Source organism: Diabrotica virgifera, chromosome 4 (genome assembly GCF_917563875.1).
Source record: "Diabrotica virgifera virgifera chromosome 4, PGI_DIABVI_V3a".
Classification (NCBI taxonomy): Eukaryota; Metazoa; Arthropoda; class Insecta; order Coleoptera; family Chrysomelidae; genus Diabrotica; species Diabrotica virgifera.
This window is the reverse complement of record NC_065446.1, coordinates 46,086,864-46,114,675: the sequence shown is the minus strand read 5'-3', so window position 1 is coordinate 46,114,675 and position 27,812 is coordinate 46,086,864. Positions and strand designations below refer to the sequence as shown.

The 27,812-nt window shown below is 31.7% G+C and overlaps 1 protein-coding gene across 1 annotated transcript in view; it reads left to right on the top strand.

Moving 5' to 3' along the window:
- LOC126883016 (transmembrane 9 superfamily member 2) overlaps positions 1–23,836 on the top strand; it is a 37,048-nt gene extending 13,212 nt beyond the window's left edge. Inside the window, exons 3-6 of the mRNA XM_050648185.1 lie at positions 10,334–10,640; positions 10,718–11,016; positions 11,766–11,925; positions 14,800–23,836. Of these exons, the coding sequence (XP_050504142.1) occupies positions 10,334–10,640; positions 10,718–11,016; positions 11,766–11,925; positions 14,800–15,303 (1,270 nt within the window). The 3' untranslated portion in view covers positions 15,304–23,836. The remainder of the gene's footprint in view (positions 1–10,333; positions 10,641–10,717; positions 11,017–11,765; positions 11,926–14,799) is intronic.
- The last annotated feature ends 3,976 nt before the right edge of the window (positions 23,837–27,812 follow it).

Here is a 27,812-nt window from a genome sequence, read left to right as displayed (position 1 = left end):
TTACCTTTTAAATACTGAATTTAAGTTTTTTTAATGTTCCGTAATATCTAATTATAAATAATCTATTATAATCTTAACGCCATCTACACGATTATTGTCAAAGTATCCGAAGTAAGAAATTGATATTTTATCAATAGAACGTCAAAATGATTAGAAAAATCTTAAAAAAATCGATTACAATTTAATTACTTTTTTGCGTTGTAAATATTAAGCGATAACAATTAAATAATAAATTTAAAAATTACCGGTAAAAGTTGAATTAGTAACCGCTAGGAGCGACACCAGCGAAGCTCAGAGCGTATAAATGTATTACAGTGAGGTATCTAAATGATGTTGAGATAAATCGAAAGATATCGATTGTAATTGATTGCAGGTACTTTTGACATAGAATAATCACCCCTTATTGAAATTTCAAAAATTATTTTTTTAAATTGTCCGACTACAAAATCTACCCCTTATTTTTTTCCGACAACAGTCATTCTTGGTAAGAAATAATTTACTTAATTAAATTTCGTCTTTGTCGGAAAGCTATTTATCACCAACATTTTTGTCTATATCTTACCTGTTTAGAATCTCCGACTACGAAAACTTCCCATAAATTTTGTCGGACAGAACTTCCAATTGCTTTTTTAACCTTTCATTAAACTCTCATGCAAAAATCAGACTGCTATTCATCACCAACATAATTCCTGTGGTGTGACATGTTCTACGTGTCGGACTCGTTAAAATGCCCAACATTTTTGTCGGACAAACATTTTCTCATATATTACATAACGTTGGCTATCGAATAAACTTAAAAACAACTTGCTATTTTTCACAATCATAAACTTGTCAGGACGACAGGTTTATCATGCTCCACAGTTAAAACTTCCCCTGTTCCAGTGTTCCCGTGCATCAAAGTTTGTCCGACTAGACACCGTTAAGCTATTAACAAATTTTCAGCTTGCTATTAATCAACTTTTCTTTCTTACGCGGGATCCAGGTCTATTAGTACATACTTTAAACTATAATCTAATAAATTATAATTAAGACTATAAAATTTTTATAAGTTTTACCATTATGAGTTTCGTCATAGTACATTGTATTATAAGAACATTTATTTTTGTTAGACTTTACCTTTTGTTTAAGCGTGTTTTTAATATATTTTTTATTGTTATAAACAATAGGTTGAAGTTCTGTTGGTAGTAAATTAAAAAGTTTAATAGCTTATAAAAAATATGGCTATCTTAATATTTTTGTTTAATTTGGTAGTTAGATATCTATACTTCTATCCCCTGTTTTTAAACTAGAAAGAGTAAACTGAAAAGGTAGATTCACAACCAGGGATGTCACTAGAAAAATAAAAAAATTAGCTTTTATTTTGGTTAACCATGTAGGCCTTCGACGGTAATCCATTAATCAGTATCAGACAACTTATAAGACTAATAATACTAATATGTTGCTAAAGGGTTCTAAAAACAAGTTCTTTTATGTAAATGCAGACTAAAAATCTAGTAATTAAAGGAATAACGCAGAAAATACGAAAAATCACTGATATAACTCAATTAACCTATGAATTTTAAATGGCAATTGTGTCAAAATTTCATAAATGCCAATAGTGTCAAAATTTCATAATTTAGTGGAGTAATCTTGCCCGCGGTTAAACCAATTATTACAAAAAAGCATAACAACGCCGTAAATTTGAATTACTCCTCCTAGTTTAAAAACGAGGTATAGTTACAATAGTAGGTAGCATTTACTTATAAATATGATAATTAAAGATAGTAGTGCGAAACAAACTCCAAAGAAAAGCATTGGTTCTATTTAGTTTAACTTTCCGATGACCAACCTTTTTTTGTTACATGGATGACCAACGGTGGTAAAAAATGACCTCAAGTCAAAAATGACAATTGATAAAAAAATGAAGTTGTTTTAAAAAATGTAATATGTATTCGTAATTTTAATGTTACTATTGTATCAACAAATTATAAATAAACATTAGTAAAACATATTTTTAATTACAACTGAACAAAAACAGGAATCATCATTCTGAACTTAGAACTAAAGAAATTTTCAAATATACACTAATATATTTGTCAACACAGTTTTATCAAACAATTTTTTTTCAATAGTGAAATGTTCCTTACATACAATTCCACATAATAGACGGTATTTACTTAATATAAAATTGGAATATGGAAGGCCAAGGGAGTTCGTCTTTGACCCTAAATTCAGAAAATTTTTTTTTTTGTAAAATATAGGGAATTTTTTTTATTACAAAATATGAGGTTATCTAGAATGATATTAAAGTCAAATAAAATAATGAGTTTAAAATTGAAAATATTTCTAAATTTATTAAATAAAACATGCATTGGGGTCCAAATTTACCCCCTTGGTCATCCGAGGGTTAAAGGAAGGTTTTCCATATCTCCATTTTTAATAGATTTTTTAATAATATTTTTTGACTCTGAGAATATAACAGTCATAGTTACTATGACTGCAATTTAACAGATCACTTTGATAAGCGCAAACACACGTTAAATAATATTTGAAGGGGGAGACATTATGTCATATTTAAGCTTGCTGGGAAAAGCACTCTCTCACCCCCCGTACCATCCCTTAAATTTTTTTAAATTACTACCACCTTTTTTTATTTAATATTTGGATTCTCCTCGTTGTACTGAATTCAAAAATGTATAACACATGATGTTTATAATGATTAGTTTATGAGAAAAATAAATACAAAAGCAAGAAAACTGGATTGAAAAAAAAATTTGGTTTTATTACAAACATTTAGAATGAACATTTCACTACCAAAAATTTATAGAATAATAGTTTATTGTTCAAAATGTCTGCCATTTATTATAGACCGATCAAATAAAATTACAATATATGTAAATCAAAATGTAATTCCGTACAGGTTGGAATAACTTTTTTATCAAAGTTTAGGTCCAAACAAAAGATATTTTCAAGAAAGTATATGATTCATATGAGGGGATCATTGTTTAAATAATTAAAAATAGGTAATTTTTCCACAAAATTTACTTTTTTAATTGCTGCGGTAATTCGTGTTTTTATTAAGGATTTTGCAATTTTTTTCTGCAAAGATGAAGAAACAGTCTTTTATATGAAACTTACTAAATTAAATTTGACCCTTAATTTATTTAAATAATTGTAAATCAAAATTGAAAAACAAATTTCCAAAAAAATATTATTTGCAATAAAAATAAGCACTATCAAATATTTTGTTTTGCATAAAAAGTTGCGCTATGATATCACTATAAATTGACAAAAAAATTGGTTGATAAATATTCAGTTGTTTATGAGATATTTAATTTGTTTATCAAAAATTACCATTTTTTCAATCGCAAAAACGCGGTTGTTGCCGATAGGGTATACAAGTTTTTAAGGTCTTATTTGTTTTGCTTTTATCTATATATTCGATAAATGTATTGACAAATCAAAATTTCAATTAAACACCCCTCCAAAATGGCGTTTGAAAATTGGTGTAATTTGTTTAAAACTTATTTTTTTAATAACATCGCTGTGATTAAAAATTTTGAAATTATTTTTCAATATTCGTATTTTTGGTAATTTTTGACATATTCACAAAATAATAAAAAATTTCTAGGAGCATTTTTGGCCGAGATAGCTTTTCCCAGTTTAAAAATTCATAATTTGTTTATTTATCAATATTGACATTTAAAAGTACGTGAGTACATCTATTAACCTTAATACTTAACAATGTCATTTATACACATAATAAAAATTGTAGAATATTTTTAAAAATGATTATATTCGTTGCACCTTAAATGAAAACTTTTTGTCTGAAAATTGGCGGAGGAGTAGTTTCCAATATCTCCGTTAATAATGGGCCAATTTCAATGTTTTCTTTTAATTTGGGGTAGCATATAAAACTAATAGCATCTGCATGACCCTTTTTGCCATAACTAGTTATAAACAATTTTTTTTTTCAATAAAATTTTTTTCTCTAGTATTGTGATAAATAAAATTGGCACCAAAGATAATCACAAAAGAGTATTAAAACAAATTTTTATTTTAAAAATTTACCAAAATAGTAAATTTTTTTAAAGAATCATAAAAACTTTTTTCTTTGTACAAATCATTGGCAAAATCTCGCAAAGATAATGCGAATACAAAATATAATACATATAAAAAAAATGGAGGACAACCTCTATATAAATAAATGTATATAAGTGAATATAGATTAACAAATATATACACAATTTTTAGCGTATTACCTGTTAAAAAGATTATAAAATTAAATGTAAAATACATACATATTTTAATATTGTACAAAGAAAAAAGTCTTTAACAAATTTTTAATGCTAATTCAGTATTATTTTTTTTTATAAATAATCTTTTGTGTCAATTTTTATTTATAATATCAAGAGAAAAAAAAATTGAAAAAGAATTGTTAATACCTAACAAATTGACGAATATTTATTGTTAACAGTGCCATTTTTTATAAGCTACCATTAACTAAAAAAAAACATTGAAATTGGTCCATTATTAACGAAGATATTGCAAAGTACTACTGCACCACTCTTCATGCAAAAAGTTTTCAGTTAAGGTCGCTACGAAAATCATTATTTTTTAAAATATTATAAAATTTTAACTCTACGTATAAATGACATTGTTAAGTAGTAGGGTTGATAGATGTACTCACAAACTTTAAAATGTCAATATTGATAAATAAACAAATTATGAATTTTTAAACTTGGAAAAGCTAGCTCGGCAAAAAATGGATCTAGAAATTTTTTTTCTTTTGTAAGTGTGTCAAAAACTACCAAGAACACAAATATCGAAAAATAATTTCTAAATTTTTAATCCCGGTGATGTTATTAAAAAAACAAATTTTAAACAAATTACATGAATTTTCAAACGCCATTTTAAAGGGGTGTTTAATTAAAATTTTAATTTGTCAATACATCTATCGAAAATATTCATAAAGGCAAACAAAATGAGACCTCTAAAACTTTTATACTCTGTCGGCAACAACCGCGTTTTTACAATTGAAAAAATGGTAATTTTTTATAAACAAATTAAATATCTCATAAACTGCTCAATACTTATCAACAAATTTTTTTGTCGATTTATAGCGATATTATAGCGCAACTTTTTCTGCGAAACATAATATTTTATAGTGCTTATTTATATTGAAAATAATATTTTTTTGGAATTTGGTTTTTTAATTTTGATTTACAATTATCTAAATAAATTAAAGGTCAAATTTAATTTAGTAAATCTCATATAAAAGACTGTTTCTTCATCTTTGCAGACAAAAATTGTAAAATCCTTAATAAAAACAAGAATTGCAGCAGCAGTTAAAAAAGTAAATTTTGTGCAAAAATTACCAATTTTTAATTATTTAAACAATGATCCCCTCATATGAATCATATACTTTCTTGAAAATATCTTTTGTTTTGACCTAAACTTTAATAAAAACTTTATTCCAACCTGTACGGAAATACATTTTGATTTTATTTTATTTTATTGGGCTATTAGCCAGCCATATGCCTACGATTGTATGGAGGCGAATGGCAGTCATTTTGAACAATTTTATTGTAAAAATTTTTGGTACTGAAATGTTCATTCTAAATGTTTGTAATACAATTTTATCTAACAATAAAACACTGAAAACGTTTGTTTTCTATACTTCCACAAAATTTATTATATCTAAGTGACTACAGCTGTTTCGGCGGAGTGCCTTTCTCAAGTGCACTTGAGAAAGGCACTCCGCCGAAACAGCTGTAGTCACTTAGATATAATAAATTTTGTGGAAGTATAGAAAACAAACGTTTTCAGTGTTTTATTGTTAGATAAAATGAACTTCCATCAAGTAACGGTCGAATCCATCAATTGTAATACAATTGTTAAAAAAATATTTTTTTATTCCTATTTTCTGGCATTTGTATTTATTTTTCCCATAAACTAATCGCTATAAGCATCGTGTGTTATACATTTTTGAAATCAGTACAAAGAGGATAATCCAAATATTAAAAAAAGGAGGAAGTAATTAAAAAAAAGAATGTGCGTGTACTTTTTACGCACGTAAGAAGTTACACTTCTTTTATATGATTTCAACGAAATAAATATACTTTTATTTGTATTTTATTTAAATATTAAACTAATTTTATTATTTACCTCTCTCTAAAAAATTTTTATTAAAACAATACCACAAATTAAAAAAAAGAAGGAATATGAATTGTCCGGATTTGAACTCGGGACCTCTCGATCTGTAGTCGAATGCTCTAACCTATAACCTACCACCGCTCTGTTTACATCACATCTCGGACATAAATACAATCACAGTGACAAGTAGATCAAGTGAAGTATAAAAATAAAAATGTTTTAATAATACTTATTATCTTACTTCTGAGCAAGACAAATCCAAAGACACAAAAATTATAATAAATATATTTACTAAAATCACTAATATATCCTTTTCGCACCTTGTGTGTGTGTGTGTGTTTGAGCATTATTGGCTTCGGAGTCAATGTCCATTCGCCATCTTACCTTTTTGGAATTGTTTGTATTATTTATGCGGAAGCTCTAAAGGAGCGCTTCCTGCTTTCTACTGGTTTGTTTAGGTAGGTATCCAATCACAATCTTGCTCCAATTTTACAAAGAACTGTTGTATATACCTATATCTAATTTTTCAACGATTTTTATTTCTATTTGGAATTATTTCCTTTCGTTGTAATTTTTTTTAATCTTTTTTTTATTTATTTATTTACTTATTTTTTTTATTATTATTATTTTTTTTTTATTTTTTACCTTCCATTTTTTTTCATTGTCTTTTCCAATATAAATTGGGATATTAGACTAGGGCACAATTTGACGCTCAGTGGTCGATCAGAGCATTTAGACGAGACAGCTGGACCTCGGATAGACATAGGGCTTAACACGAAGGGAAAAACATAGGTTATAAACTTAATCTAATACATAAAATATGTTTGTACAAAATTTGATAAATATTGTAATCTTCTGCTCTTAATAGTTGAGTTAGGTTATATGGTCCGGTAGTTTTGGGTATTTTGGCCATTTCTTTATTTAATACTTTAACCTCGTTTATTATTTTAGAACAGCCTAAGATCATGTGCTCCGCTGTACCTTCTTTTCCACATGAACAATTAGGAGAATCACTCAATTTTATTTTAAATTTGTACTGGGGAGTTAAAACATGGTTGAACCTTAACCTGCACAAAACAGAGAAAAACGGCTTGCTTCCCGACAGTCTTGAGAACCAAGACTGGCCAGGAGGCTTGGTAACTATGTTTTTATAAAATTTTCCTTTTGGACTGTTACTATAGGTACATTTCTCTCCATTCTGCTAGTATTATGGGTTTTACGTGGCAGGCAATTTCACTGTGGGGACACTTATAGCTTAAAAGCTCTCTTGTTCTACTTCCTTTCTTAGCATCTTCGTCCACTTTTTCATTCTCTTTTATTCCAGAATGTCCTTTAATCCAAACTAATGATACATTGATTTTTCTTGTTTGTAATTCATGAAGTTGAATAATTATATTGGTCAAAATATAATTACTACTGACTTGGTGGATATTTTTTATTTTCATAATAGCACTTTTACTATCAGAACAAATTGCAAATGATTCTGCTGTAATTTTCATATTACTTATATACAGGAGAGCTTTTAATATGGCGATTAATTCTGCAGTATATATTGTAAGATTTTCATTTAATTTAAAAGATCTTTTATGAATATTATGTGGATCAAATATAGCGCAACCTACTTTCTTGCTGTTCTTTGATGCATCCGTGAATATATATTGACATCTGGGAAGATACTTTTCTAAATCCTCCTCAAATATGTATTGTCTAATCCTTGGGTGAAATTTTGAATAGTTTTGGAGAAAAACACGCACCTTATTTGCGCTGATACATACATAAATTGAAAGATTTAGTAACTAACTCCATACTGTTGGAGTGCGCAGGCGCGTGGGATAATAAAAATTCACTCTCAATCGCGCCTAAAGAAGTATAACTTCAAAAAATAAGGGTTGGTACGGGGTGTGAGAGAGTGCCTTTCCCAGCAAGCTTAAATATAGTATAATGTCTCCCCCTTCAAATATTATTTGACGTGTTTTTGCGCTTTTCCTAAAAATCAATGTTTCAAAAGTTATTTAAGAGGATCGGTACGTATTTTCGGCTGCAATGTTATTCAAATGGGGATTCATTTTTTTCGAATCCTGAGAAAACTAATAAGTATTTTTGAAAAATTTAAACGCAGAATGAAAGATTACGTTATTAGCGAGGGCCGAAAGTCCCTGAGAACTTCTATAATGTTTATTTTAATAAGTTACAGGGGTGAAAAACTAAGAGAAAATGTAGTGTGATTTTTAATTTCAAATATCTCATTCGAAAGAAACTTCTTATATATTCTAAGGGACTTTCGGCCCTCGATAATAATTTAGTCTTTCATTTTGTGTTTAAATTTTTTAAAAATATTTATTAGTTTTTTCAGCATTCGAAAAAAATGGACACCATGTCCGTGGAAATCGAACATTCGCTATCTTTGTCATACAACGCACTCATTCGAATATAATGTTATGACAAGACTCAAGACAGTGACAAGTAGAGATGTGTCCGACCCGCTATTTTGATATAGCAGTTTATTCTGCTACTGCTTTTTAACGCTTTTACGATGATAATAAAATCAATCAAAGAGTTGTTTATTAAATAGTATTGATAGTGTATTTGAATAATAATAATTGATTTAAGGCGTACAATTAATAAAAAGTTATTTATTGTTTATATATTATTTATGGAAAATCCAAGTATTTCAAGTCATTAAAGTTCAAATAAAAGTATTATTTTATAAGAGTTTGTTCCGATAACCGTAAATAGGTACGAGTTTAGCTATAAAGTAAAGTGCCCATGGTGGCATAAAATGTAGTAAATGCTAATGCTTCAAGTACGTACTAGATTTTTGAAGATTTCACTACACTTAAAAAGCATTTGCTTTTATCCGTAGTATTTGCTACTATTTACCAGCCTACATAGAAGAATGTACTACGCTTTTGAAGTATGTGCTTGTTTAGTAGTATTTTCCTTCAGTTTAAGTGAAGTTGGTGGGTGGACGTCTTCGGCGTAGGTATTTTTTTGTTACGATATGGCAGCATTTATGAATGTGTGTCATAGAAAAATTTACAAACTAAGAAGAAGATTCTTAATTTTTGGGGTCATTCTTTTATCAAATAAAATTTAATAATTGTGAAGAAGATTAACAAATAAAAATTGTTCATTTTTATCCTCGCGTAACTCTTTTGCCGCTTCGGATCTGAATCACTAATTTTTACTCATGTACAATTCTAATAATTTGGTACGTAAAAATGTGAATTCACAAATCACAAGCACATGGAAAACTAATTCCATCACGATTGGTGTAATGCAGACACGGCTGGCGCTACGGTTTGTAGTAGATACTTCTGGTTAGTAGTAGGTACTTCTGTTGTGTAGTAAGTTCTTCTCAACAAAAGCACCTACTTTTATGTAAAAGAAAATGCTACAAAGTAGTGACTATTTGCTGAAGCAATATCATCTACTATGTTTTATGTATTCCGCCCATTTTCTTGAGTGAATTATTAAATGTTGACTTCATATTTTAATAAAGATGATTTTGAGATTTTATAATTAAAGGCTTCGCTTTTTACGGAGAGTTTTAACGCTTTTTTTTTTCTCGAAGAAAAATAATAAAATGATATTTTCGGCTCTTTTTCCTAAGTGACTTCTCTATTGAGGTTGGCGGTCAATATGGCAAATTTCTCTCTATTCTGGGCTTGATCAATTAAGTCATTTCCTGTTGTGTGGGTCCAATCTCTGATGTTTCGGAGCCAAGATTTTTTCTTCTTTAACCCCTTTTACCTTCGATCTTGCCATCTAATATTACCTTGAGCTGCTCAAATTCCCTATGGCGCATTATGTGTCCTAGATATGACGTCTATCTAATTTTGATAGTATTGAACAGATAAGGACGTGTGTTTATTATTTTCAGTAATTTTTCATTCGTGTCATTTTCAATCCTATCATTTATACAAGTAAAGGTTATCCAAGAACATTCAAAAACTGAACGAAACCGAAATAGCCATCTCTACCTTTCTAATGACAATGTCACTGTCAACCTAATGTTTACATCTGCAGTTTCCCAACCAGAGAGAATTTTACTACACGTAATTTGCCGTGTACAGACAGAAAAAGTAGGGATAGCCGTAAAATATTTGCAAATTATGTACCCATAGCCTTAAGGTGGATAGTTTTATCTGAAGAAAACTGTATAATGCTCATTAAAATTTAACTGTATATTTTTTAGGAAGGGATGTTCTTCAGGCGATTTAGAACCACTTATGATACCAATGAAAAATCTAAAGACTGGAGAAAAATTCGAAATTATCTACACTTACAGTATTCACTTTGTAGAAGACAATGATGTGAAATGGTCTTCAAGATGGGACTACATATTAGAATCCATGCCACATACTAATATTCAATGGTTTAGTATTTTGAATTCGTTAGTTATTGTACTGTTTTTGTCTGGAATGGTTGCTATGATTCTGTTAAGGACATTACATAAAGATATTGCTAGATATAATCAAATTGATAATGGGGAAGATGCACAGGTAAAAACAAATATTTTTTAACTAGATACATTCAGTAGAACCTCGATTATCCGTGCTATAAAACTTTAATTTTTTAGGAGGAGTTTGGTTGGAAACTGGTCCACGGAGATGTCTTCCGACCACCACGTAAGGGGATGCTTCTTTCAGTGCTTCTTGGATCTGGTGTTCAAGTATTCTTCATGTCATTAGTAACACTAGCTTTTGCTTGTCTGGGATTCCTTAGTCCAGCCAACAGGGGAGCTCTTATGACATGTGCCATGGTATTGTATGTACTCTTAGGATCGCCTGCCGGTTATGTTTCTGCAAGAATATATAAGAGTTTTGGTGGAGAAAAATGGAAGTCAAATGTTTTGTTGACTTCAATGTTAGCACCAGGGTAAGTTATTTTCATTGCTGTTACATACATTTATTAATGTAAAGACTGAAATAGTTTTTGTACACACTTATGACTACTGAAAAACAGGGAGAAGCGTACTTTTGAAGTGTGTAAAATATATAATTCCTAGCTGAGCGCTTTCGGCTTATAAAGCCATCTTCAGAGCTATGGTCAAAAAGTTTAAAATACCACTATGAAGAGAGAGGTATCCCATGTACTATATAAAAAGACTTCTACTTCTTATGCAGTTTTTAATGATAGAAAAAAACCTTGTCTGGCTGTTGGAAGAAACTGTCCAATGGTACTGTCGGTTTGTAGTCGGAAACATTAAAAAACATCAAATACAGGCACAAATGACTCTCACACAAAAAATTACATTGCAGATTACAAAGATTTGATCATGGTAAGGTCAAAAAACCGTACCATCTGAAGTGTATGTTGTCAGCATTGGACAGTTTTTTCCAACAGCCAGACAAGGTTTTTTCGCTTCTCCCTGTTTTCAGCATACATTTATTGATAAAATTTGTAAATTTTTTTGTTAACGACTACGATTGAAAGTAAAATTTACAAATTGTTACACTAAAAAATGTAAGACAATACTACTAAGAGCGTGTTTGTTGGTTCTCATTAACAGTAAAACAATGAGCCATGGTATGGAAAGTTACAACTGTGTAAATATTTATTTAGTCAAAAAAAATTTCATGTCTTTTTAAATTAATGTTTTATTACGTAACTAATTTTAATTTTAGAATTGTTTTTGGACTCTTTTTCGTCATGAATGTGGTACTTTGGGCTAAGGACAGTTCAGCTGCTGTTCCATTTAGTACTTTAGTAGGATTGCTAGCCCTCTGGTGGCTAGTGTCAGTACCACTTACTTTTGTTGGTGCTTTCTTCGGGTTCAGGAAAAGGGTATGTATTTAATTATTTATTATCTATTAACAATCACATATAATTGAAGACCTAAGTGGAAGAAGGGTGTATGTTACAAAGCCTACCTTTTGAGATATGGGCAGTTGAAAGTTTTTATTCTTCTACTTTTATCATGAAAATATTGGTTGTATTATTTGGCTTTATTTATATTGCTATAAGCAACAACTTAACATATAATATTGATTATTTCATTCATAGGAGATTCTGGCCAATAGAAAGCTACATAAATCTAAATTAAACATAATAATTTTGATAATTTCCCGTCGTCAAGTATATTACGTCAGATGCCCTTCGTTGCTACGAAAAAATACATTCAGTGACATTAATGACAATTAATGTTTTAAAAATTATAAAAGTGATGACTTTCAACCGTCAAATTAATATTCATAACAACTAAATATTTAAAGCTATATTTTTTTCTGGTTAAATTAAAAAGTCAGTATGGTAATAACCTGGACAGATCTTAAATTGTATTTTACATAAATACAAAAACAAAAATGTCAACAAAACATATTTTTAAAACATGTATCTGTAAAAGAACAGGTACGACATGTACAGATGGTTTAGCTGAAGATATTAACAACTATTGGCGCGTGAAAAAAGGTCAGACTGGTACAATGAGGAATGTGCAAAAGGATCGCAAAGAAAAAATAAAGCATACACAAGGCTCCAACGACGAAGAACGAGACAAGTAGAGGAAGAGTATAGGCAGCTGATGAGACGACATAAGAGATATATGTGATTGATATCATGAATTCCGCCATGGTCACCATAGCAAACGGAGTTTTGAAACCAGAAAAAGACCCAATAAAGAAAAAGAATTGGATGACCGATAAAATACTAGACCTTATTCAACAAAGAATAAATTGGAAAAACAAAGACGAGATTCGGTATAGAGAGATATATCGACAAATAAGATACGAGGTTAAGCGAGCAAAAGAGGACTGGATGGAACAAAGATGTCGTGAAATGGAAGAACTACAAAGAAAACATGACGAGTTTAATATACATAAAAAGCTTAAAGAAATTACCTACACTCAGAGAAAAAGAACTCCTCACTTTATGACAAACTCCAAAGGTAAAATAATTCTCGACTTGGATGAAAAAAAGGAAGAATGGACTAACTATATAAAAGAGCTCTTCCTGGATACGAGACCACCACTTAACACCACAAAGTATACGAATACTGGTCCTAGTATTTTAAAAGCGGAAGTAGAGAAAGCCATCAAACAGAGCAAAAATGGGAAATCTCCAGGCCCTGACCAAATACCATCAGACTGGCTCAAACTTCTGGATGACGACAATGTCTCACAACTAACAAACATTTATAACCATATATACGAGACTGGCATGATGCCACAGATATGGTTAGAGTCTACATTTATTCCACTCCCAAAAAAGCCTAATACATCATCATGTAAAGACTTTAGACTAATTAGTCTCATGAGCCACTCTCTCAAGCTACTTCTTAAGATAATTCTTAATAGAATCAAGCAGAAATGTGAAGAGACAATGGGAAACAAACAATTCGGTTTCAGAGAAGGATTGGGAACAAGGGAAGCTTTGTTCTCAATGTTAATATTACTTCAACGATCATGGGAAGTACAGAAACCAATTTACGTCTGCTTTATAGATTTTGAGAAGGCGTTTGATAGAGTTCAACATGATAGGTTGTTTGAATATCTAGAAATGATTGGAATAGACGATAAAGATCTGAGACTTTTACAACATCTATATTGGAATCAAGAAGCTTCTATTCTGGTAGACGGCAAAGAAACAGACAAAATTTGCATTCAAAGAGGTGTCAGACAGGGTTGTGTGTTATCCCCAACTTTAACGTATACTCAGAAATAATTTTTAATGAAGCCTTGGAAGGACAGTGTGGAGTTCGAATCGGGGGAGAAACTATTAACAACATCAGATATGCAGACGACACCGCGATCATGGCTGAAAATATCGAAGATCTTCAATTCCTTATAGATCGAGTCACTAGAGAATGCTCCAATAACGGACTTAACATAAATGCAACAAAGACAAAGTTACTTGTAGTTAGTAAACAAGACGTCGGCCCTATGCAACTAATTGTCAATGATGAATCAATAACAAAAGTTAACCATTTTAAATACCTAGGATGTTGGATAAACGAGACACTAAATCCGGATGAAGAAATTAAAACTCGTATAGAAATTGCAAGAGGAGCATTTATGAAACTTAGATCTATTCTGAGCAACTCTCAGCTGAACTTACAACTAAGAATCAAGTTCCTAAAATGTTACGTGTATCCTGTATTACTATATGGATGTGAAACCTGGATCATGAAGGTTAACATGATGAACAAATTAGAAGCCTTTGAGATGTGGTCGTATCGTAGAATGCTCAGAATATCTTGGGTTCAACGCATTTCAAACAGAGAAGTCTTAAACAGAGTAGGTCAAGGCGAAGGTGACTTAATGAAGATGATAAAAAAGAGAAAACTTGAATATCTGGGGCATATAATGAGAGGTAGCAGATACAGGATGCTGCAGTTAATACTCAATGGGAAGATCGACGGAAAAAGAGGAATTGGTCGAAAGAAATATTCATGGCTCCGAAACCTTCGTCGATGGACTGGCTTATCAGCAGATCAATTGTTACATGCCGCACAAGATCGAGAACGATATCGGCAAATTGTAATGGAAGCTACCCACGCCTAAAAATTTGGGCACGGTACTTAAAGAAGAAGAAGTGATAGAGATATGAGATGAGACTAAAAACTTGAAATATTTATTTGCAAATTAATGCGCCTCTTACGAATTTTAGACGTCACATTCTTGAATTTATTATTTAATTCCTTAACAATTTTTTATGTTACAGGCTTTGGAGCACCCAGTAAGAACCAACCAAATCCCAAGATTGATACCTGAACAATCAGTTTATACTCAACCCATACCCAGTATAATAATGGGAGGAGTTTTACCGTTCGGATGCATATTTATTCAACTGTTTTTCATCCTAAAATCGATCTGGTCATCTCAAATGTACTATATGTTCGGATTTCTATTTTTAGTTTTTATCATTCTAGTAATAACTTGCGCCGAAACGACCATTTTGTTGTGCTACTTCCACCTTTGCGCCGAGGATTACCATTGGTGGTGGAGATCGTACCTAACTTCGGGTTTTACAGCGGTATATCTCTTCTTATACTGCTGTCATTATTTCTTCACGAAGCTTCAGATAGAAGACGCAGCTTCGGGTTTTCTGTATTTTGGCTATACGCTCATTATGGTGTTTTTGTTTAACCTCTTGACAGGAGCGATAGGTTTCTTTGCCTGTTTCTGGTTTATTAGAAAGATATATAGTGTAGTTAAAGTCGACTGAGTAAGTTTCGTTTTTCTAATTTCAAAGTTATGTTCGTGAAATGTTTTTACATTTTATCTTGAATGATGTCCAAGTTATTTAAAATTATTGCTTACTGCCTTTTGTCAGAATCATCAAACGAGCTCCAATTGTGATACTTTTTACGGTTTGAAACTGGCTTTACTTTAGTTACTGCAAAGGGGGCTAAGACAATAATAAAATTGTTCTTTACGAGGAATACTATTGTATCTAAAAAATTATTCAATTTATTATTTTGTACATATTAATAAAGTATATATTATGTTCGATGCATATAATTTTTGCCCATATTTTTTAATCTAATAGTTTTAGCTCACATGAAAATTCTGTTTTACTGCGTCTTCAATTGTAAGAAACTTTACAGCGTACTAAAAATTTTTTGGACGGTTGTAGCTGTAAGTGTGTTTGCAAATACCAGAATAACATAATGCATTAATATTAGAGCAATGCCACTTTTTACACAATCACTAGTACACTGCGCGTCAAAGAAAACGGGCCACCCAAAAAAATTAAGAAATATTTTATCTTATTTTTTCTTAATTATGTCGAATTAAATCTATTGTATATTGGCAGTGGACATTTAGAAGATATTTTAAAAGGCAGTAAGTAAGATATTAAGTATAGAGAAGCCAACACTCATCACAGATTCTATAAATTCAAAAAGTGTACTGATTTACAGCAGCGATTGGAAAAATAGCACGATTAATCTATTAACGATTGTAAATCAACACAATTATATACCGTCTTTCTGTTTTGTGAGGAACATAACATAAAATGTAATATTTACCTTGATCTGTATCAGTGGAGTGCTGGAACTTTTCAAGCGGCCCGGCGATGTTATAGGAAAGCGGCTTCCCATCCTCACGACCTTCTATCATCAGAATTTTTTACTCATTATTTATAATGAAAACTTATTTGACCGGCCTCAAGAGGCCGCGGCCTCTCGGTGATTGCACCGATTCATTTATATGGCCAGCACGCCACTGATCTGTATACTCTTTGTATTTCGTGCCCTTAAGATATTTGCACCACAAAATTCCAACTGTATATATAAATATCTTCTTCTTTCTCTTTTTATTGGCTTGCATACTTAAATATAAATATTCTGGCAATTTTCAGATTTGAGTAAAATGTTATGCAATGATTTGCCACATTCTTAAAATCCTATATGACGTCAAAGTTAATGACGCACTGAAAGAAGGGTTTGGTATAAACTGTATGCACTAATTCCTTGTTTTAAATAAGAAGCTTGTGGTGTAAATATCATACAAATAAAAAAGACTTATCAGAGGCTAAAATCTACCGTAAATATAGACATACATAATTTTTTGTAAAGATTATCTATGAAAATTAAATTGTATTACGAATTACATACAGGGTAGGGGTGTCCCATAACTAATGTACCATCACTCTTCAATCCTGACCCCAATCCTGTATTGTCCGTCTCCAAAGATCTCTGTCTCTGGTTATTTCTTTTAAGTCATGCATAGGTTTTTTGCTTATTCCTGCAGTTTTATCGATCCATTTTGTTTGAGATCTTCCTCGTGATCTTCGGCCTTCCACCTTTCCTTGTACTCGTATAATGAGTCTTTCCATGTTTTCTGTGTTTGCTCTTATAACATGCCCAATGTATTTTAATTGGTGGATATGGACTTTACTGGAGAGTCGTTTGCTAACTTTTAGCTCTCTTATAATTGAACTATGGGGTGTATTGTGTAACATTTCCGTTAAATTTAAGAGGCCTCTAAAATTTTACTTTTAACGGTCCTCTAAAACTTTTAGGTTAGATTGAAATTCTGTAAACATATATTATAGACAACGGCTAAAATATTTTTTAGAGGAATCCTCTTAAAGGTTTTGGTAAATGTGGCAACGTTGCACGTTGATCGTTTTTGAACTACCTTTAACCTAAAAATTGCCAAAAACTGACTGTCAGAGGCCAAAAATCTTAAGAAAGAAGAAGAAATTGACAGTTTGCTATAAAATAATGGTTTATTTTATAATTATTTTTTAATAAAGTAAAACTCATATTTTCCAGTTAAACACTTTTACTTATAAAGTTATACATTAAAATATTGCTGAAAAATTGCATCTCATATTTTCTCCTCATGTACACTAATTTTGTTCAAATAGTCTATATCGGTCATATTAAGGTAATCTTCCTCATCTGGTTCTAAATCTCCTGCAACTTCATCTAAACATTTGATATGTTTTGTAATGTACTTACCATAATAATTTTTCCTGCATTCATAGGATTATAATTTAGTCGCTTTAACAAACATCTTGTTTTGAACACCACTTAATTTTTCAATCACATTTCTAGGTTCCTACTTCTTATTAAATGGTAGTTAATCACTTCCAGGTCCAGGTCAATTACTTTTTGTTTTTGTTGTAATCTGAATTCAGCTCTACAAAAAGAAACAAAAATTTGAAATTTGTTATACCTAGATGTTAGATTTGGTGTTAGTATGTCGATTGTAAAGTAAATTGAGACTTACCTTTCATGATTATTTATTACTTCTTCTCCAAATACATTATAAAAGGCCATTATTTACCATTTTTAAATGTTTATCTCCATTATAGTACATAAATAGCAAACTATTATTCATTATTCATATAAATAAGGACTAAATAGGTCCTATTCATATAAATAGGACCTAAATATCCGAGAATTATAAATCCTTGACAAGCAAGATACTCTAAAACTTCAGAAAGTTGAATATTTCTTGAATAATTCTCTGGATGACACTTGTCTTCATGAAGTGAAAATCAAAAGTGAACAAAATATGACACTAGACAGGTAAAGACAAAAAGATGACACTTACTAGACAGGTAGCAATTTATACCTAAAGCCTACTTCATGCCTGATCCTATATGATTTCGGACTTAAAAATGGCTTGATATCAGCTAATATTTAAGACAATATAGAAGCTTGATTTTTATAATTGTTTAGACCAGTACTTGTGAGAATAAAGCAAAAATTATGACAATCTGATTATTAAAAATCGTTCCTAGTTGCTTAGCGACTTTTAACCCGTAACAACATAACCAAACAAAAATAATCAAACCACATTTAACGGACTGCTAAAAATTTAGCGGGCACGTTTTGACATCATCTAAAATATTTTGATTTAGCGGGAGTTTTAACGGTTTAGGTTAACGGATGCATAATTTACAGAATACTAAAATATTTTTAGCGGGCGCTAAAATTTTAGAGACCTCTAAAATTTAACGGAAGTGTTACAGAATACGCCCCTATTTGTCCTACGGTAGGTCCAAGGAATTCGTAACTTTCGTTTCTAACATAAAATTTCAGTGGCGTCTATCTTTCTTCTTTTCTATTGTATCAAGGTCCAAGAGAAGGTTTTTGAGAATCTACCTCTTACCTAATTTATTTCTCCAGCTGCCGTATGGTCCATGGATTATGAACAACCGGTATATCCAATCGACTCTCATACAATTTCCAACCGTGCCTGTATATTAATCACAATCTATATACAGTACGTAAATCGTTCAGCTGGACGTAGGGAATATACATTGAGAGAATTGTGGCAACTGCGCTAACCTGTGTTAGTTGAAGCTTCTGTTCGAGTACGAGTTTTTGGTGCAATAGAGCTGTTAGAATGAACAGAATGAGTTAGTTTTGAAGCAAGGCTGTCCATAAATATATCAAAAACAAAGTTTATGATAATTGAGTTAATAATTTTACTTTAATTTTTAAAATATTTTTGGAATTATACTTCTTTAGGCACGAGGGTGAATATTTTTACATTCCCTGGCGCATGCGCACACCGACAGTATGCTGTTAGTTGCTAAATCATCCAATTTATGTATGTATCAGCGCAACTAAGGTTTGAAAATAATAGTGTTTTTAGTAAATATATTTATTATAATTTTTGTGTCTTTGTCTTTGGGGATTTGTCTTCCTTGGGACTAAGATAATAAGTATTTTAAACATTTTTATATTTAATACTTCACTTGATCTATTTGTCACCGTCGTTTGTAATTACGTCCCAGAAGCCGTAAAAACAAAACCCTGGTGGGTTATCGGTAGAGCATTCGACTGCATAACGCGAAGGTCCCGGGTTCAAATCCTGACACGGACGATTGTTACCCTTTTTTTTTGGTGTTGTCTTAATAAAATTTTTTTGAAAGTGGTAATATCAAAATTAGTTTATTAATTAAATAAAATACAAATAAACTTTTAAGTATATTTATTTCGTTGAAATCATATAATAGAAGTATAACTTCTTACGTGCGTACAAGGTACACACACTTTCTTTTTTATTTAAAAACTAATTTCAGAACTAAACAGTTTTCCCATTCCGTTAGGCCAAAATATTTAGCTACTACATTGTGATATTTTGACGTTTATTTGTGTCAGTCGAAATGAGTTTGTCAATCTTGAGGTTAATGCCCCTTAATGCTAACAACCATATTGTCATCGAGAGAGCTCAGTTGCCACAATTATCTCAATATAATACAATGTATGTATTTATGAATCTTAATATATACAATGTATGTTCCTTATGTCCAGCTGAACGATTTACGTACTGTATATGATTCGTCATTATGGCTTGAAATTTGAAATATACAAAAAAAAAGATAAAAGTGAACGACAGTTCATGTTTCCTTACGATTCAGAGAATATCCACCATCCCTAGACAGCTGTTTCTGTCTCTAGACGTCTTCAGTAGGGCTACGTGAACACTTCTGAACCAAGACGAAAATAAACTGCGTATTTAAGTGGAATTATAAAAAGAGATGCAGTATAATACTTATTTATTTAATTTTTGTATTTGATATTTTACTAGTTTTATCTTTTGAAGGACGAACTAATAACTAATTGCAAAAATATGTTGCTTATTTGTCTTCTTCGCATACTAAGCATCAAAAAATTTTTGAAGGTGGTTGTTAATGTTTTCAGTTGAAAAATGCGCAAATTAGGAAAGTGTTACCTCTAGTATTAAATACATAATAAAATAACAGTTTTCTAAGAAATTTGCTAGATCAGTTATATAATGTCAGCATTGATTGTTATATATTATCCGAGATTTAGTGGAATCTGCGAGTAAATTATTAAAATATAAATTTTTCAAAATATATTAGGTACTATATTATTATGTTGTAACTTGTAACGTCCACTATTGTTTAGCAGAGAATAATATTGACATGAAAATATCTGAATAGACAGATTCTTTAAGAGAACAAGAAGTAATTTTCCAATAAAACGGACACATTTCATTGTTTTTCTTTCATTAAATAAAAGTTGTAAACGGTGTTTCATTCTTCATCATCAATTGACAATCAATCTTGAGCCTCAATCTTCATGAGTGTGTTTTCCCAGACGTTACACCGTCCTTCTACTTTAGCCTTGACTTTTCCATACTCATTTTCTCATGGCAAAGATTCCATTGTATATATATTCATGTTTCGTTACTGCAATATACAGTCAGGTGCAAAAGCCTTGATCCACGCCTATTTGTTAGAGAAGAAGAGGAATTTGGAGTTTATTTTATTTGGCAATTTAGTACCTACTATTACATAAATAGATTACAGGTATCAAGCAAAGAGGGTTCTTTGTAATAGATAGATAGAGGGAGTATACTTTGTTAGCAAGATCCGTTTTCGCATTTCCTCTTCGCTTCCGTCCTCAATTATCTGTATCTGTACACCCAGGTATGTGAGCTGTTTTACTATTTCAATGTTAGCATCGTCGATTATCAAATTCTGTAAGTTTCTTTGTTTCCTTGCTTGTATTAGGGCTTTAGTTTTATCAACGTTGACGGCTAACCCTATTTTTTTACTATCTGTACTATATCCCAGGCAACCAAACGACGTTTTTATGACGTAGATAACACGTCATAAAAATGACCAATTGACGTGTTTCTATGACGTAGTACTGACATTGAAAATCACCTGTATTTGTCTCATTGATTTGACGTTATAATTGTGACGATTTTAAAACGTCAAAAAGACGTCGGTACTTTTACGCGTCGCCGTGGGTAAAATCACGTCTGTAATACTTTCAAAAAGTGACCTTTTTCTCTTTCAGATGTTTCAAAATAGTATAAAAATAGGTAACATGAAAATGTGGGCTAAAAATTAATTTAATTAAACTCGATAACACATAATTGGTTCATTAACAGAAAATAAACATAACCTCAAAAGTTGACAAGAAGAATTACTGCATTAAACTAACTCACTGAGCAAAAGCGAATAAAAATCTCTTAATTAACACGTTTCTTCAACTAAATATCTCAATGAAACGTCTTATTTTATCACACAAGGCACAAAGAACGTAAACAATAAATAAGAAATTTCTTATGAACAACCTTATAGGTGAACTAAATTGTTTGAAGTCAAAACAAACAAGCTTTTTAAGCTCCTCCCAATTTTGTGATGTCAGACTTAAGTCGACTTTACATTACATGATTTATCATCTGATTTGTCATATGATTTGGTCATAGAGTAAAATTTACATGTTTACACTGTGTGATTTGTCATATGATTTTGTCATTAGCATTGTGTTTTATCATAAGCATTGTCATGCGGCTCGTCATGTGCCAAATCATATCATAAATCACGTGATAAATCATGTAGTGTAAAGTCGACTTTAGGCTGTCTGAAATAAAAACGTCTTTTAAACGTATTTTAAGGTCATTTAATCTTACGTATTTAAAATCACCTACAAAAGACGTCTATATGACGTAATGTTCAATCACGTGTATATATTCAACCAAAACTGACGTTTCCTCGACGTTATATGACGTCACTTGGTTGCCTGGGATGTAAAGGCGTGCAGGAGAACGGATTATGGCGTAGACGCTATAATTTTGAGCTTAACCACCTTTATAGTGAACCTAGTATTGGTAGATCTATCAAAATAAACAGGCCACTTAGAGAGAATGAATGAGCCGTCGAAAGACATTTATAGCCAGAGACCGGATGGAGTGAGGAGAAGAGGCAGGCCCAGTGCACGGTTTAAGGACCAGGTGGAAGACACTTGCGAGTGTTAGGAGTGCGAAATTGGAAAACCAAGGTGAAGGATAGGAAGGAATGGAAGCTGATTCTGGAACAGGCCAAGACCCACCATGGGTTGTAGAGCCAATTATGGTGAGAATAAGAAATGCACATAATATACTATAGTTCCTATCATTTCCGAGATTATTCATCATCATCAACCCGTACTCGTCCACTGCTGGACATAGGTCTCCCTCAGCTCTTTCCATCTTTCTGTTTTGTGCGGCTTGCATCCAGTTGCCGACAATACGCTTCAGATCGTCAGCCCATCTGGTTGGTGGTCGTCCTCTGCTCCGTAGTGCTTCTTCTTGTGGCTTCCACTCGACAATACGTTTTGTTCATCGGTTGTCTGACAATCTGGCGACGTGTTCTGACCAATTCCACTTGAGCGACGCGATTATGTCGACAGCGTCCGTTGTTTTTGTTCTACGACGTGTTTCTTCGTTTGGGATTCGGTCCCTCAGGGAGACACCCAACATCTGGCGCTCCGTAGCCCTCTGAGTTATGCGAATCTTGTTCACTACCTTTTTTGTGAGTGTTAATGTTTCCGCTCCATAAGTGAGTACAGGCAATACACACTGGTCAAAGATTTTCCTTTTCAGGCATATGGGTAAGTCCGATTTAAATACATAGCTCATATTTACCAATCGCTAAACGCTAGGCTATAAATAATCCTATGCGACGTGGGAGCTCGCACGTCTGGTTATCTCTTCCCAACCGAATTTCATGTCCCAAGTACTTATAAGATGCAGTCTGTTCAATATCCATTCCATCAACAACAATATTACGATTTAGCACCAAATTAGTCAGTATTTGCGTCTTGTTGATATTAATCTTTAGTCCGACCTCTAAGGAAGCGTGATATAACTTGTTCAACATTATTATTGCATCATCCATACGATCGACTATAAGGACGATGTCATCTGCGAATCTCAAATGACTGAGCTTCTCTCCATTTATATTGATACCATATTCGTTCAGATCTGCCTTCTTAAAAGTTAAGTGTGTTCTAAAAGGGTTGTGAATAGCTTTGGTGAGATGGTGTCTCCTTGCCGTACTCCTCGCTGCATACAGAATTTATTAGTTTGTTGATCAGAGAGTCTTACGCTAGTCGTTGCATTGTGGTAGATATATTTGATCATGTTAGTGTAGCGATGGCGTCTATTCAGCGTTCCGTCAATGCTTTTGAGAGACTTATAAAACCTTAAATCTACAGTTGCCATATTTAAAGTAAAGGCACCTCTAAAAATTCAATTCAATGCACACATTGTATAACTGATCTTTTTTAATTTATGAACGGGATATTTAATTTTGAGTATTAAAGGGCATTTTGATAACGGACAATGAAGGAATGAATGTGTTTAATTTCGTGTACTGAGCACAACATTGTATCTTATATTTGTATTTGTAACTAAATGCAAAAATATTGCGTGGTGATATTTTGTCTGCATATTATTATGTAAAATAGAAAAATAAATTAATTGTATTATAACAGTCTTTATTATTTTATCCTTTCAACCGTTTTAATAGTCTAAGAGCTAGTGAACCCTCCGACTAACGGTCTTCCTGTAAGGCTAGAAATTTGTATAGTGATAATTCATAGCACACCAAGGCTAAAAACCATGACCTGGCAGGCATCAGCCCTGCACGTGTATCTACCAGGTGAATAGAAAAGTGCATAGTTTAGGGGAAAAATAAACTTTCTCCTTAGTCCGTTCTTTAACGGTAAAATATCGCAAAACCTCTAAATTTTAAAGAACCTCTTAGATTGACATGAAATTTGGCACACACATAGCTAAGATGTCAAAGAAAAAAAGTGATATTGTGCCGATATGTGCTTTTGCCCTGGGGGTGGTTTTTACCCCCTCTTGGGAGTGAAAAAATATTCGTCCAAAGTAAGTCAGGAAATGGATAAACTGCCTAATTTTAAGTAACTTTTGTTCTATAGAGTTTTTTCACTAAGTCAATACTTTTCGAGTTATTTGGCAGTGAATATGTATGTTCATTTTTTCAACAAAATAACCACGCTTTTAGACGGTTTTTCGCAAATAACTCAAATAGTAAGTATTTTGTCGAAAAAACATTCGTAGCAAAAATATAGCCTGTAAAAAATTTAAAAAGTGGTGTATATATCCCGTCTCTACACCTAGTAGAAGCAGAGTTATAGCTAATGAAAAATAGGTTCATATTCGTCAAATTTCAAATGGAATACTTTAACGTGAAATAACCAAAAATGAAGCACATTTCGGGGAAAACTCATTACAACTTATTTAAAGTTTTTAAAAAGCTTCATTTTGGTTTTATAAAAAAATTTCTAGCATCTAAAGTAAACAAGTTACGCTCAAAATAAAGTTAGTCGCTTTTTTTTGGTAAAAAAATCGAGAAAATCACCCCCTAATCCTAATTAGTATCTTAAATGAACTTAATCGTTACGACTTCACAAGTTTCTTGACTCGTGTATGTATTGTTTATATGATCTGTAAGTTTCATCGGTTCAAAGTCCTTATTAATGAAAAGGCTTGTAGTTAAAAGGGGTTGAACGAGTCACTGATCACGAATGTATGCAAATTTAAAAACACCAAATCTTAATCAATTTTTGTCTAACAGAAAAACAAAAAAAATACGTGATATTCAGAAAAGCAATGCTGACTTTTTTTGTTTTTCGAGATTTTTGGTATCTCTAACAATTTTTAAGTTATTTTGAAAAAAAAGCATATTTTTCAAAATTAAAATTTTAAAAAATTTTACTTTGAAACCAATTTTTTTCAAAAATAAGCACTTTGAATAAATGAAACTTACAGATCATATAAACACAACATAAGTAAAATAATTTGTGGAGCGGTAACGATTAATTTCATTTAAGTTGCTAATTAGGGGGTGCTCTTCCCGATTTTTTTTTGCCAAAACAAAAGGGACCAACTTTATTTTGAGCGTAACTTGCTTAAATTTAATGCTAGAAACTGTTTGTTAAAACAGAAATAAAGCTCTTTTTAAAAACTTTAAAAAAGTCATAAGGGGTTTTCCCCAAAAAGTGCTTAATTTTTTGGATATTTCACGTCGAAATATTCTATTTGAAATTTGGTGAATATGAATCTATTTTTCATTGGCAACTCTGGTTCTACGAGATCCAGAGACCTAACGCGTACACCATTTTTTTTTACTTTTTTATAGGCTATATTTTTGCTAAGAACGTTTTTTTCGACAAAATACTTACTTTTTGAGTTATTTGCGAAAAACCGTCTAAAAATGTAGTTATATTTTGTTGAAAAATGAACATATTCACTCGCAAATAACTCGAAAAGTGTTGACTTAGCGAAAAAGCTCTATAGAACAAAAGTTACTTAAAATTAGTCAGTTTACCCATTTCCGGAATTATTTTGGACATATTTTTTTTCACCCCCAAGAGGGGGTGAAAGTCACCCCCAGGCAAAAGCACACATCGGCACAATATCACTTTTTTTCTTTGACATATAAGCTTTGACGTATGCCAAATTTCATGTCAATCCAAGCGGTTCTTTAAAATTTAGAGCAAAAACCGTGAAAGAATGTACTACCTGTAAAGTTTGAATTTAAGTAAGTAGAACCCCGTAAATCCGAACCCCGCGAATCCGAACTTTCGGCAAATCCGAACCAACGGAAAGTGAAAAAAATTTAAAAATTCAAGACAAAAACTTAATAACATGTTTATTATATAGAGTAAAGCCAGAAAATTGGACAATGTAGGATTACTAGGACTTTGACATTTAAAATTTCTTAAAAATAAATATTATACTTTAATATATACGTTTATAAAATGTTTATAAAGGTTAAACACAAACTTAGTTTGGTTCTCTCGTAGTCAACTTGAGTCCAAAAATATTGTCCACACTCTTGCGAGAACGTTTGGCTACTCAAAATCACAACGTTTGAACTACTAGTTAAGGCTAACTTTCGGATAATCCGAACTTTTCGGAATCCGAACAGGCTGTCCCCCCAATTAGTTCGGATTTGCGGGGTTCTACTGTATGTGTTTCACTGTATGTGCAGGCATCAGCCCTGCACGTGTATCTACCAGCCAGGTGAACCGAAAAGTGCATAGTTTAGGGGGAAAATAAACTTTCTCCTGTAAAGTTTAAATTTAAGTATGTGTTTCAGTAAGTCATTTAGAAGAAATGTGTACAATGCCAGGCGATTCTGAATAGCATAAGACCTTGCCAGGCGAGGGGAAAGATTAGGGTTTTTTCCTAAAATTATTTTTTTGCATCGAACAAAGTTTTTTTAGGTTTTTTGAATCATTCCAAATCGAAAAGGTCTTTAGTGACTTTTCTCTTAGGTAAATAGTTTTTGACATAAGCGATTAAAAAATTGAAAAATCGCGAAATCTGCCATTTTTAACCCTGAATCGGACATTTAACTGAAAATTTCAATGTTGCCAAAGTAGGCAGATATTCTTTAAATGTCGATTGATGAAATCCCGAAGAGATTTTTGCAATACAATATCGAAAACCCCCTTGTTTTTTAATTGCTAATCAAGCGGGCGCGACACTAGTATAAGTGAGGACGTTTGAGTTTGTATAAATTCATTATCTCAAGAATGGGCGAATTTGAAGAGAAATCCTCAGAAGGGTCGATTTTTATTTTTAAATTAGGACTTTTTGGCATATATATCATACTAGTGACGTCATCCATCTTTGCGTGATGACGTAATCGATGATTTTTTTGAATGGGAGTAGGGGTCGTGTGATATCTCATTTGAAAGGTTATTTAGTTCTCTATCCAGAAATATAAACATTAACATAATTATTTATACACGATGTAAAAAAAATTATTTAATTAATTTACACAAATAGAAGAAAAATTTTTTGCACACCATTTGTACAAATAATTAGATTAACGTTTATATTACTGAATAGAGAATTAAATAACCTTTCAAATGAGCTATCACACGACCCCTACTCCCATTAAAAAAAATCATCGATTACGTCATCATGCCCACATGGATGACGTCACTAGTAATATAAATATGCCAAAAAGTCCTAATTTAAAAATAAAAATCGACCTGTCCGAGGATTTCTCTTCAAATTTGCCCATTCTCGAGATAATGATTTTATACAAACTCAAACGTCCTCACTTATACTACATAGTGTCGCGCCCGCTTGATTAGCAATTAAAAAACAAAGGGGTTTTCGATATTGTATTGCAAAGAACTCTTCGGAATTTCATCAATCGACGTTTAGAATATCTACCTACCTTAGCAACATTAAAATTTTCAGTTAAATGTCCGATTCAGGGTTAAAAATGGTGGATTTAGCAATTTTTAAACTTTTTAATCGCTTATATGCCAAAAACAATTAACCTAAGAGAAAAGTCACTAAAGAACTTTTCTGTTTAGAATGATTCAAAAAATCTAAAAACACTTTGTTCGATGCAAAAAAAAATAATTTTAGGAAAAATGCCTAATCTTTCCCCTCGCCTGGCAAGGTCTTATG